Source organism: Paramormyrops kingsleyae, chromosome 1 (genome assembly GCF_048594095.1).
Source record: "Paramormyrops kingsleyae isolate MSU_618 chromosome 1, PKINGS_0.4, whole genome shotgun sequence".
In the NCBI taxonomy this organism is placed as follows: domain Eukaryota; kingdom Metazoa; phylum Chordata; class Actinopteri; order Osteoglossiformes; family Mormyridae; genus Paramormyrops; species Paramormyrops kingsleyae.
The window spans coordinates 61,187,672-61,201,477 of record NC_132797.1 but is presented as its reverse complement, the minus strand read 5'-3'; the positions used below and the strand labels follow the sequence as shown (position 1 = coordinate 61,201,477).

The 13,806-nt window shown below is 47.5% G+C and overlaps 1 protein-coding gene across 13 annotated transcripts in view; it reads left to right on the top strand.

Moving 5' to 3' along the window:
* Window positions 1–7,049: 7,049 nt before the first annotated feature.
* LOC111842870 (tensin-1-like) overlaps window positions 7,050–13,806 on the top strand; it is a 61,350-nt gene continuing 54,593 nt past the window's right edge. For 3 of the 13 annotated variants that reach the window (XM_023809918.2, XM_072717094.1, XM_023809915.2), the window contains exon 1: window positions 7,066–7,321. In XM_023809918.2, the coding sequence (XP_023665686.2) occupies window positions 7,241–7,321 (81 nt within the window). In that variant the 5' untranslated portion in view covers window positions 7,066–7,240. Of the gene's footprint in view, window positions 7,322–13,806 lie in introns of all 13 variants that reach the window. The other 10 variants (XM_072717108.1, XM_023809922.2, XM_023809920.2 and 7 more) reach the window with 6 other exon arrangements.

Sequence of the window (13,806 nt, the reverse complement as noted above, 5' to 3'; positions counted from 1 at the left end):
CTCAATTTTACCTTACTGTGAATGCAAAAGAAAACAGCAGCCAATGCCGTGTTTTGTGAAATAGTAGGGGTAATATTAATATACTGTACTGTAAATTTGCTAGTGTGACAAATATCCGTTAGGCAACTGTACTCTGTTTTTGTTTTTTTCTTTAAAATGGTATTATACTAAGCTAACTTTTAAATGAATTTAAAGTGTTTTGGGAGCGTATTTAGGGTTTAAACCATAGACATAAGCACATATTACCATTTTTAGTTCTGGAACCTAACCTCGCAAATGTCCAAGATCTGACTGTATTGTGAATTGTGTTGTATACAGTATACTGTATGTGTATTGCTTTCAGAGGCAGGCTATTTGCATAATCAAAGAAAGTGTTTGCAAGTGAAAGTGTTTGCAGTCTCACCCAAAGTACCCAAGTACCAAAAAAGTACCCCAGCTGTTTTGGGACTTTGGGTACTGGAAATTTTGGTACTGCTACTTGACCAGAAGGGAAAGTACCTGTTGCAATGGAAAAGCGCCAGGGAGAGGTTCACACTACAGATGATATTTGCTGGAGTCTGGCCAGCAATTTCCCGGAGTGCTGCGATTCTTTGAAGAAGTAAAAGGTGGGTTTCAGCTGCTACAGGAAGATGAGTGTAACCCTTGCTGATTCCCGCAATTTCTTTTTTTGATCTGCTGAACATTTTTTTCTATTTCATAGCTTCAGCAATCTCAAGGATACTTCTGTGTTATTTTCTCAACTCTCTCCTGGATCGTCAGCATGGTGAAGCGCTTCTCTCCTTGTGAGCTATACCTGGCTGTCCACCATCACAGAGAGAAAGAGGAAGTGTGGCAGTCACACATTGCCTGGCAGATGGCAGATGGATGACTGCTTTTGTTATTGTGCTCATCTGCCATTTGTTCTCCTTTTTTCTGTTTTGGGTTTTACCGGTCGATGTGCTTGCGTTTCAGTTTCTGGGAAAGCATTTCCTCCAGGCATTTAATAACACCCCCTTCCAGCAAACATGAGCAAGTTTCCTCTGAGTACACACCAAGTGAAGAACCTCATTCTCTTTTTTGTGGTTTTAGTGATCATAAGAAACTGAGACAGATCATTTAACTCCACTTGAAGGTTCATTATTTTTCTTCTGTTTTTCAAGAATAAGTTTGCCTTTGTAATGACAGAAAATAATGTCATTACAAAGGCATTTACCAAGGAATGCCAGCTGTCCTTGGAACAAGAAGGTAGACCTTTTTGTGAAACTATCTCTCTAAATGAGGGCTTTAACATGTCCCTGGCAATCCCACACTGGTATGTGGCTGCTGGCTCATCAGCTGGACTAAAGTATTTCAGGACAATTTCTTCAGCGATTTGCTGTTGCATCTGTTATCCTCGATTAAATTCTGACAGCACCGGCACCCACTCCAGGGAGTACCCACATCCTGGTGCCCTGTGCTGCCCAGGATAGAACTGGCATCAGCTTTGCATGTATTTTTTTTTAATGACAACTGAGATTTTAGGTTTATGGTCAGCAGATACGAAAATAAAAATTTCTAAATTTGGCTTAAATTTTATTTATAAATTTGCTAAGATGTATTTAACACATCACTTTTGGAATGTTAAATGAATGCAATGGCATTTTGTGTCAGAGGCAGATAATACTATTTTTACTTTAGCTGGCACTGGCTTTTTATTTGAAGTCTGAGATATATTGTTAAAATTCCACGCACTCATGCTGCCCGTTATACGTTGTGGCCCAAGGAATCGACTGTGCTGCTCAGGTCCTTCTACACCATTATGGGAGCTCAGTCCCACCCTTTTGTGGTGTTTATATATGGAAAGTGACTCAGAGATGCAGGCCAGCCAAGGAGGAGGCCTCCATGTGGGCCAGGGTACAGCAGACGGAGTGCATAGGCCACAGATGTGTATGGGACCATCCTGAAGATTCTAAGGAGCAGACCTACAGCTGGGAGCATGGGCACAGAGTCTGCGGTGTGACGTCGGTGCTGTTTCTAAAACACAGACAGCATGGGTTTAGGAGAAACACAAAGACTTGGCCAAAGGACAATCAGAGTGAGTGTGATATGGGGAGTGTGGCCTCAAAGCTGTGTTTACAGCTTGAGTTACTCCAGGTCACTATCCCCCCGCCCCCATCCCATCCAGACCTTTCTGAATGGCTTTCTGTCTACAGGGTGCTGGGTTGCCGCTTTTCCATGGTGCCATTTTCATCTCACCAGTCCACAGCTGGGGAATGGTGTGGTTCCACTAAGCTACTATTTGCAATGTTCTTTTCCCTTTGCTGTTCCTGCCCATACCTTGCACCCAGCTGATTGTCTACAGATATAGATTAGTGCACAGTAGCCCCCTGTGAGTGGGGTTCGAGGGGACATGCTGTGGTGATGGGGAAATGGGTCAGGGGATCCAGAGGAGAGATGGCCTGTCTCTGTGCGGTGGTAATCCATCTCTGTGCCTATAGACCTGACCCTAGAGACTGGCATGAGGGTGGCAGGGTGTGGGGAAGGCTGATAGGGCATGGAGTCACAGGGCATGTGGAAAACTGGCTGGGCATGGGATCACAGGGCATGGGCAAAGCTGGCAGGACATGGGGTCACAGGGCATGGAGAAAGTGGCAGGGTATGGGGTCACAGGGCATGGATAAAACTGGCAGGGCTTGTGGGTCTGAGGATGTGGGGAAGGCTGGCAGGGCACGGGGTCACAGGGTGTGGGGAAAGCTGGTAGGTCATGGGGTCACAGGGCATGGGGAAAGTTGGTAGGGTATGGGGTCACAGGGCGTGGGGAAAGCTGGCAGTGTACGGGGTCACAGGGCGTGGGGAAAGCTGGTAGGTCATGGGGTGAGAGAGCGTGGGAAAAGCTGGTAGGGCTTGGGGTCACAGGGCGTGGGAAAAGCTGATAGGGCTTGGGGTCACAGAGCGTTGGGAAATTTGGTAGGGCATGGGGTCACAGGGCGTGGGGAAAAGGGTCTATCATGCTTGTTTAAGATGCTTGCCTTCAGGGGCTTTTCAGGCACTGTTTAAACTTGTCTGCTCACTCTGGATGAGCTCACAGACTTGGATTTCTGGTGCCAACAAATGTAAAGCAGTCTGACAGCCCCAGCTGTAAAAATGATCATGGTTTTATAGCTGTTATGTCATGTTTTGAAACCCCTGAGCTGAGCACTCTTACTCAAGGTTCTCTCCTCTGTCGTCAAAGGGGCCTGTTTCCTTATTTTACAGAACCATGAACGGCTCAGGATTTTGCTTTGTTAACAGGGCCTAAAATGCTGACACCCCCCATGACCCCCATGTCTTTCACTGGACCAGTAATTCAGACAGAGCAACGGAGAGACCTGGCCCTTGGCAGATTGCCAGCGGGAGGCCCCATGCTCTGCCCAGAACACTTGGCTGGCTGGCAGTGGAAGGCCCCACATTCTGTGAATGATCAATATGCAAGTCATCACATGTAAGTCAAAACAGTTCCACAGCACTCAAACACATAACCTTCACACTGGGCTAGAGAACAAGGCAAACGAATGGAGCGACGGCTAAGTTAAATGACCCGTTGACGGTTAATGCCGGGCCCCACCAGACAACCCCCCCCCCAAAACTGTCAGGAGCATGCGCGTGTGCTGTTCTTTCCATTGGCCTTCACAAGGAAACTAAGGAAATTTGTCAGCCTGCAGGCCAGGCCAGCTGGCTCCTCCCAGCACACTCGCTGCTGAGGTTGGGAGGTGGTTGGAGTGAGAGGTGTGAGCGCTGAGGACCCCCATCCCAGGCCTCGCCTGGCGCGGGGACAGGGACTTGCTCCTGTCCAGGGGAGGAACCTCAAAATGAGCTGGATAAAGCTGGGCTCACATGAGCAGATGTTCCTGCTCCTGCCTGGCAGTGCTGATTTGGTCTGACTGTTGAATTGACTTTCATGGCGGTTTTGTAAAGGGCTTCTTCAACTCAAAAAACGAAGCGGTACAGGCATCAAATGTGGATGAGCTCCCTCAAGAACACGGGTTTGTATGTGAAGTTTGGAGTTGTTACTCATGTGACTCCATTGTCTCCTGGTATTTACATATAGAGATAGTCTACCTGACCAGCTAATCTGTGAGCACTGTGCACGGAAAGGGGCATTAAGTGAAAAACTCTTTATGTGGTCATTTTTAAACAGAATGGGGACAGGCTGAAATCCGCACAGCCTGATTCTCTGAGAGTGTTGGACGCCTCTCTCCTTGGGCTGAGATCCCAGCCTTATCTTGCTGTCCTGCTGGAAGCCGAATCCATGAGCTCTGCTCTCCTTCTGGAGTAACTGAGAGCTTATGGAGCACATGCTCCTCAGAACAAAGATATAAGAAAACAAAACTAAAAACAATGGAAAACAAAAGTTTGTGTTGTGTACAGTGCTTTCTGTCTCTCCAGGGCAATAAGTACCGCAGTTTGAACGAGTCACCCTTGCTTGGCTCGCTCCCTGTTGAGCTGTTTAGCTGATTCCTGAGCTGTTATGAGCAAGCCTGCTCAGGCGCTGATTTAGAGAGGAACTGCTCATAGCCAACCTGATAAGAAACCAGAACTATAGGAAGTTGGGTTTGTGTCAGTTTGTATACTTAAGGTAAAAGGATAGAGGACAATTTCAGGTTCTTAGTGCTTTTGTCATGACAAGCCACTTGCTTAGTGCTATGGACCACTATTGTTTTTGGTAGGATTTTTCTTTTTCTTCTTCTTCTTATTATTATTATTATTATATTTAATATACCAAGGAAGGCAGTAAATATGAGGAATCTTCAGCTTAAACTATGTGGCAGAATGGTAGTATTGTATTTTGTGTGTATATACAGCATATTATGTGGTATAGGAATAACTTGATATCAGTATACGATCGGCCCTGTAAATATTACTCTAGTTACACTTTGGCGGAAGGGCTACAGGTGAAGGATAGAGTCACCTGAGTGTGTAGAAGACCAGCTCTGAGTGAAAGTGCCCTGCTGAAATTCCCTGCAGGAACAGGAAATATTTTTCCCACTCCTACCTAATTCTTTATGAAGATGATCCCCTGAGGTCACCTGTGGGTATATTTGACTACTCAAGGAAAACATGTGTCTGGCTCTTCATTGTCCCTTCTAGGCCTAGTTGGTGTTTTCTGTGAAATTACAGATTATCACCTGAAGTCAGATTGTCACCACAGTTGCTGCTGTGCCGTACCTGGGCCAACACCTCCATCACCATGCCATGTAACATCAGCAACATACCAAAACACAATGCATAGTGCCACAACAGGTGCGTCCTGGGCCTGGCCTGCCATTCCAAATGAAGTTTTTGAGCAGGAAGTAGCACATGGTCAGGGTTACATTAATATATCATTTTTAGTAGCGACCTTATGCCTTTATGATTTAGAAATGTGACCAATAATTTCTGTCCAATAATTTTATATCTAGACTAATACCCCCTCTCTAAACTGTTTCTCAAGTCTGCTCTCTCATCTCCAGTTATCCATTGCTGTCTCTCTGCTGGTCTCTTGGCCAAGTCTCACGTGAGTTGGAGGCATGTCGCACTGCATTGCAATAAGGGTGAATCGTATCATATTGCAATAGTAGTTGCTTCTTGTCTATCTTTAATGTATCGAATTGTTGGCAATGCATCAAGATGTGTATCACATCGCCTTAGAGATTTGCATCCCTAATACACACTGACAGCCACTGACACTCACTGATACCCGTTAACACCCAAGGATACCGTGACTGAGGGCTATAGACCAAACTGCACCCGGGTGTTTTGGGAGGGGGTGTCAGGGTGAGTGGTATTCGTGTGAATGCACTGCTTGCCACTGCAGGCTACATGGATTCCTGCAGGACTGAGCAAATTTTATAGGGTGAGGGTGGCTGATTAATGAGTGGGCAGGGCAACAATCAGTCAGGCAGCCAAGCAACCAATCAGCTGGGCATTCAAGCTTTCAGCCAGAATGACAGCCTCCGGAAGCTTCTTACCTTCAGCTGACCTTGATGCTCCGACTGCATGACTGCTCTCAGATCAGATTATGTGCAACTTGTTCATTGATAAAGAAGGACAGCAGAGAAGCAGCTCAGGCACCGTCTGATTGTTATTATGAATGTTTCAGCCTCACTCACACTGCCAGGTGTTAAAGGAGCACCCCCCCCCCATGATCTTCTTCAAAGCACGGCCGTCACATGGGTCGTCTGATTGTATTGCAGGTCGTCTTGTTTCACCTCCTGAAATAGACTTCTGTGAAACCATGTCCTGTGAAGAGATTGATCAAACTGTCAGCTCCGTATTACCGGCAGCTGCTGAGACATTGTGGGAAAACACCAGTCTACCTGGAGAAATAAGGGTTGAAAAAGCAGATGACAGGGGCTGCAGCGTCCCTCCCCCAAAAAAGGTGAATGTGACGTAGCTGTTTGTGGGCAGCTGTGTCCAACTGACTGTTACTTGCCCTGCCCCAGACCACAAGGCACCCATGGAGACTGCAGTCGAATGTTTATTTTCCAAACTTCACATTCCATAAGGCAGCTGGTCTGAAGAGGATCCTCACAAATCCATATTGGCTTCAGCTACATCCCTGAAAAGCAGTGAGACCTCAGTGCTGAGAGGACTATGCTGGTTGGGACAATACAAGGTGATAGAAGACATCTCAGGGCTGGGGACCAGTAGTGAGAGGCCATTTTGATGGAGCCCCCGTTTAGGCTGCAGACAGACCTGGAGGCATGAGGAAAGGCGGCTGTCTGTAGGTGGGGCTTGTGGAGGGGGCAGTAGATGAGGCTGTGAAGGCATTTGTAGGAACACCATGCAGGCTGAGGGCGAGCCCGCCGTCGGCCAATCCCGTAGAGGAGAGGAAAGGAGAGAGAGATGGAGAAACCGAAGAGCGAAGAGACTGGGGCAGGGCTGAGAGTGAAGGAGGTGAAAAGGGAGGGAGGAGCAGAGCACATGCTTCAACGAGGGGAGGGGATTTTTTTAGGTAAAGGCTCCTCCCCTTTGCCCCTTTGGAGATGAGTATTTGTCAGTATTTAGGAGGAGTGACCATAACGGCGGGAAAACAAGTTATAGGAGGAAGAGAGGGAGAGAGAGAAGGAGAGAGAGAGGGAGAGAGAGAGACGAATAACTGGGTGGGGGGGGTGTGCCTAAATAAAAGAGCTCAAGTGAGCGAGGGAGTGGACAGTCACAGGCAGCGTGTTCAGCACTCTGGTGGAACATGGATGTGGGGCGTGAGGAGCGGGAGCACAGTGCAGCACTGGCGGCTCGTCCCCTGAGATCCTGATCCACCAGCATGCCTTCTGCCTCTTTCGGCCTGCCGGCGGCCCTGGCGGGCCGTGCGCGCACCTGGGTCTGCCTCTCCTGCATGTTCTGGGTGAGTGCCTTAAGTTGGCTGGGGTGGGAGGCATGGCTGGGGAACGGAGGGCATCCATCCTGCGCAAGATGCCCTGCGAGACCCCCCCGAGACTCCCTTCCCAGGCCGTCCGACTTTGGTGTGACCAGCTTGACACTAAGCTATTTCTGTCATGCCCTGTATAATTTAATCTGTTGCTCTTGTGCCGCTGCGGATGCTGTGTGTCCTGCCTGTGCCGGCCAGCTGTGGGAACCCTGGCTTCACCGCTCATCCCGCTTAGATGCAGTCGAATATAAAATTAGATTTGGATCCAGTCACCAGGCTCAGGAGCTTAGTGTGAAATGTCACCTTAAGGCACTGTCACCGACTAAGCTGGGGGTAAGCTTTATAGCGTATGTCTGTGTGTTTTTAAAGGCCAGACTGTGTGAGGGTGTGTCTTTGCGGAAGCCTTTCACCAACCTTATAATTGAAAAAGAATAAACTTTCTTTTTTTAGGACACTTGAGCCCACGAGCAAACACTGTGAGAGGATGGCATGGGTAATAGAGCAGGAGGAATCCTGAAGGCTCAGTGTCATAAAGCCCGTTCGGTGTCTTAGTATCTCACGCACAGAGTTAATGAGATACCTGTGTAAGCACGATGGGCCTGAAGAGCAGGACAAGGAGCGACATCCAATCCTGGGTGGGGGAGTAAGGTGGTACCTCCAGGCTCTGAATTATAGATGAGATCATGCCATTCTCAAGCTTTCTGCACATTTTGTCGAGATTTAGGAATCATCAAAAAAAGAAAGGTCAGCTCTAAGGAGGTAATCCATCCACCACGCTTTTTGTCCATTTTTATAATGAATGAATTCACAGAGGTGTATGAATGAGAGAAATTAAGGGAGTGGGATGATAAAGCTTGGTGCCATAGAGGTTGTGTCATTTCGGCAGATTGCGAGGTGTTCAGGCGACAGTTCAGTCTGAGGGGGAAAGTCATCTAACTACTAAACCAAACCTCACAGCTATATCTGCTAAACAGAAATAAGTATTGATGCCCCATGATCGATGCCCATTAGTGTCATTATGGATCCCTGGAGCAGTGAGGCAGGAATTGTTTAAATGCACTCTGCTATAAGGGGCTGTGATCTCCATGCGCATTGAGATACATAACGGTCCAGCCAGAAGATTCAGTTGGTCCTCCATCAGTGGACTATTGTTTAGTGCCAGGGACAAAGAGAGTGGGAGGTGTGGCACACGACATTGGGGTCAGGCAGGGCAGTCCCTCTGATCTCGCTCTTGATTGGCTACTTTAAGCACACCTCATTTGTCCATCATATAGACCTGTAATTGAATTGTAATGTTCATACCTGATCAGGCTATGTTAGAGGGCAGCAGGTGGTATGGTGGTTTGTGTCCCAGGAGTGGGCTTGCGTTATGTGTGTGTGAGGTGGGGGGGGGGCTCATTCCCTATCTCTGATGAGTATCCGGCTTCATAAATGGGTAAAGTGCCCGATATGAGCTATAAATACAGCCTGGACTGCTTCTGAACAAAGCTGTGATCAGAGTGGATCGAAGAGAAAGCTCCCGGCAGTTACTCAATATCCAACATTTTCAGTGAAAGTCACGGTGAGGTTCAGCAGCTCTATGACCGCCCCCCAGCCTGAAGGTTGGGCTGAGTTGTAGAGCTGAAGGATGCAGTTCAGTGATGGAGCTTGACTGAAGGTATCACTAACAGCACAAGCTGAGACCACATGTGGCTCCTCCAAAGCAATTCCTGAACTGAGAGCCGCACAGTCTGCCCCTGTCTTTGGTCTACAGGGTGTCCTGCCTCATCAATGCTGTTGCTCTCTGATGCACATATGAGGAAAGTCTTCCCTGAACGCTCACAAAGGAAATGCTGAGAGAGAGTGTGTGTTGCTTACAAGGGGAGCCACATCCCCTTGTAACTATGGGTTCAAGGCCGCTCAGCCCATCTTCTGAGGGCATGGTGACTTAGAATGCCATTGGTGCCAACCCAACCAACCCCCCTGGCAAAAAATGCCCCACCCATTAAATAGAGCTTGGTCGATGGTCTGCACTGAAAAGGTCAAGGTCAGAATAGAAGGTATGGGGAAGCTCTGTAATCTGAATCTTCTTCTAGGCAACTCTAGATGAGTTCTTCAGTGAAGCACCCTGCTTTTTAAATGGGTAACGCTGTTAGTTTGAATAAAGATACCTCTACTGACAATGATGTAATGAGGGGAGTTCATCATGTGCAAAAGTAGGAACAGGGATCATGGGTCATATATGGTCTATATTTAAAGTGTCCCAGGTCTTTTAGAATGGGACCATTAGAAGCTGAGATGTTTGTTGCTGTGATGAATTACTGAACACCATTAGGACAGTGGCTGCCTTCCCACCCGTTGACCTACTTTGAGCGAGACTGCAATGCTCAGCACAATTTTCCTGAGCAGGTTAGCTTTCCCCACAGTATGAACCATGCACCTCTCCTCTGTGAAGAACACTTAGCTTAAAGTGGAGCAGATGATGAAGAGCCTGATTAGCTATGATATTTTTTGCTGGGGGCTTTTGGAATGATGTAACCCATCGTAGTCATTGTGACCTTGAGATCTGAGAGATCCTCAGACCCCAAATGGGCCACCTGACTCACCCTGAAGTTCTCTGGCACCGATTAGTTAGATTATGTTGCACTCTCCAGCCTTCCAGGTGTCAGGTGCTGGAGCATGCTAGTTGTTCACATAGCTAGTCATATGAAGACATGAAGACCATCAGTGGAGAAGTTGGAGGAGACATGCGTGCTATCTTTCAGTAGCTCAGTGTAACTACAGAACATCATTGATATGCTGGTGATAGATGCTGCAATTGTTTTTTTTGGATCAGCCCTATTCCTGGGTCACTGGATGACTGCCTCAGTTGGGGCCATGAATGCTGCGGGTGAGGGGCCACAAGCAGTGTTTGGAATGCCTTGGATAATCTTGTTCCCAAATGAAAACCACTGATTATCCTTCGTGAGAAGATTTGGTTACATTTCTCCAAATGGCTTACACTACCTACCCCCCCACCCTGACCCAAATGCACTGCTTTGCCCAAGAGAGGTGACACCACACAGGGAGGGAGGGATCTACTTCCTGTGGAAGCCTCGTAGTAGGAGCTTTAAGTACCACTTTTGAATAGAATCTGCCAAGGACGACGATGTACTGACCCCCCCATATCCCCCCCCCCCCCAAACCCCGGTTTGTAAAGTAACTCCAGTACAGGGCAGCTATACTGGTATCATCTCCTCTGTCTCACATTGAACCTGAGTAACCAGAGACGCACTGGGCTCTAGGTGGCCTGGTGCTGTGGGCTCATCATTTTGCCGCAGTTCCTCTGAGGATTCAACCACAGCTGGGATCTGGGATGGGTCTCCTGGAAGCAAAGTCACAGGAGGTTAGCTGGGCATTACAGGTCCACTAAAGACCAGCTGTGAGATTTGAGGAACTGGAGGTTTCTGGAGAGGCTGTCCAAGAGTGGCATCATACATCTAAGGCATCCAGTTTGCCATTGGCAGTGACACAACATTTATCACCACACAGTTCCTAACAATGGCTCATTCCAGCCCCTGATAGCAGCCATCCGTAGGCATGTGCAAACCCACAGGCCCCCTGAGCTATCCCAGTGACAACGCACTCTGGGGCTGTGGCCCACAGACAGGTCTGCTTCCACTGTTTTTTTCTCATCCGTGTTTCAGAAACACATGGTCATCAGTGGTGTTCACCACCACTCTAACCATGCATCTGTACGGGACCCATGAAGTTTGGCCCCTAAAGTGACTTTTTAAGTGTGTCCTCAGAAACAGCAAACTTGGCCTTGCCCTTGACTCACCGTTGAGCTGAATGTGAGGCTCTGCCTTTGCCTTACCTTCTCATAACCCCCCTCCCCCAGCCATGTGCAGTCCCAGATTCAGGTGGCTCGCCGCAGTACCCTACTTATACATGGGGAACCGCATTGTAGGAACCTGATTGGGAACTGTCTTGACCTGCTGTTTGTCATGCGCAATCACACACACACAGACCCCAGTTGTTCCCTGCTATCGCGTGAGGCTCCATTTGCTGGTCTCTCCTGAGCTCTCACCAGCCTGATCTCCATGTCGCACCTCTAACAGCAGGTTCTGTTCATCAGAGCACAGAGGTGGGCTAAGGTTTGTTTTCGTCACTTACATCTCCCAGCATTCTACTCGGTAGATCATCCTGCACAGGAACAGGCCTGCAATCCTCAGGAGAGGCTAATTTTGAACCAGTTGAATAAGTGCTTACAGGAACTGGTGGCATGGGGCCAGGCCACAAGTCTCAGTTAGGGGGTGTGTGTGGCAAAGCGTGTGGGGATGTTGTGCCCATGAGCGGAAGGTCAGTGGTTCAAATCCTAGGGTTAGTAGAGTGCTTTTCTCAATTTTGAGCAAGGTCCCCAACCCTAATTGCTGACTAAAGACTGGGTTATTCTGAATAAATAAAGCATCTGTACTTAAGTGTAAGGTGCTAAGACAAGAGGCACTACCTAGGCACCTAGGCAAGGTGACATACCTGGGGCTGCCCACCCGGTCAACGTGTTCACATTTTCTGAGTGTCATCGCCTGTTTCCTCAGCTACATGCCGGCAGGTTCATGTGCAGGAGCAGCTATATTAGATTAGGAAATGGTAAGGAAGATTAGCTAGGTTAGGAAACTATTCTTGAATTCAGGAGGGAACTGCAGCAGGGATGCACGTGACTCAAATTTAGAGATGCACCAATTGACCAGCCAGGGACCGGAATTGGGCACTTTTCGGTGTGCTCAGCCTGGACCAGGGACCAACCGGTAGATCTGTATGTTTTGGGTCATTATCCTGTTGGAGAACCCATGACGTGCGACTGAGCCTGAGCTTTCTGACACTGGGTAGTATGGTACTGTATCGCTCCAGGATGTCTTGGTATTCTTGAGACTTTATTGTGCCCTGCACAGGTTCAAGGTTCCCTGTGCCAGATGCAGCAAAGCAGCCCCAAAACCATACTGAACCCCCCTCCATGTTTCGCAATAGGTATGATGCTCTTTTCTTTTAAAGTTTTATTTTTCCTTCTGTAAACATAGAGCTGATGTGACTGGCCAAAAAGCTTCAGTTTTGTCTCATCAGTCTAAAGGACATTCTCCCAGAAACTTTGGAGCCTGTCAACATGCATTTTGGCTAATTACATTCAGGGTTTTTTATGTTTTTCTGTCAATAGTGGAACCCTCCTGGGTCTTCTTCCATGGAGCCCATTATTGTTCAAAATGTGACAGATGATGCAATCAGAAAGTGACATACCTTGGTCTTGGAGCTCAGTTTGAATGGTTATGGATGGTGTCCTTGGCTCTTTTTCTACCATCCGCACTACCCTTCTGATCAACTGGGGTTGCATTTCCTATTGCATCCACGTTCTGGGAGGCTGGCTATAGTCCAATGAACCTTATACTTTTTAATAATATTGCCAACTGTGGTCACAGGAACATGAGGCTACTTGGAGTCTTATAGCCTCTTCTTTTAACATGGCTATCTAATTTTCTCTCTGAGCCCCTCAGACAGTTCGCTCCTTTGCTTTATCTGGTCCATGTTCAGTGTGGTGCACACAGTAATACCAAACAACACAGTAGCATGTTCTTTCTCATTAAATAGGCTGAATGGATGATGAAAAGCTTGGATAAATAGCCTCTCTAGGGGTACCAACAAATCTGTCCATACTGTTTTAGCAGATCTTTGTAAAATAAACAACAAATCATTTCTTTTCACATTTTTTTGTTTATCTCATACTAATGGCATGCAGGTATACATTAGACAATTGCTTTTAATTGAATGACTTTTCAGGAGAAATGAAGCATTGTTTCAATGAGCTGTAAGGGTACCAACAAATTTGTCCATGTCTGTATTTCCAATACCGAACCTGGCTGTTTTACGCAAAAAATATGACAAATAAAGTTAAGCAACCAGAAGAAATGTTCTGATTTGGATGTAATTTGGTACACGTGCAGACCAGCGATGGGTATGTAAATGTTTTGAATTGCAAGGAGCTGGCATGTCTTGTCACTCAGCTACACAGCATTACCAGCAATTGACAGAGTTTGATAGGGGTTGCACTGTGGGTTTACATGAGGCCAGGTGGTCATATCGTGCAATTGTTCAGCATGTGGGGCATGCAGATGTTGAAACCAATTGCCAATTGGCATATGAGGGCACCCACACACGTCATGAAGGTTCTGGTCGACCCAATACAGACCATACCAAGGGAGGATTGTTGTATTGTGCAGCAAGCATTACAGAACCCCATGACATCTGCGCCTGCCATCTGGACAAAGGTATTGGGCTCTCTACAACACCCTATGTCATCCCGCATTGTGTCTCGACGACTGTCATCAGCTGGACTACGAGTTCACCATCCCATGCGTAGGCTGCCGTTAACACCAGCACAGAGATGGTTATGTTTGGAGTGGTGCCATAACCGGGAGACATGGACTGGTGATGAGTGCCGTCGTACCATGATC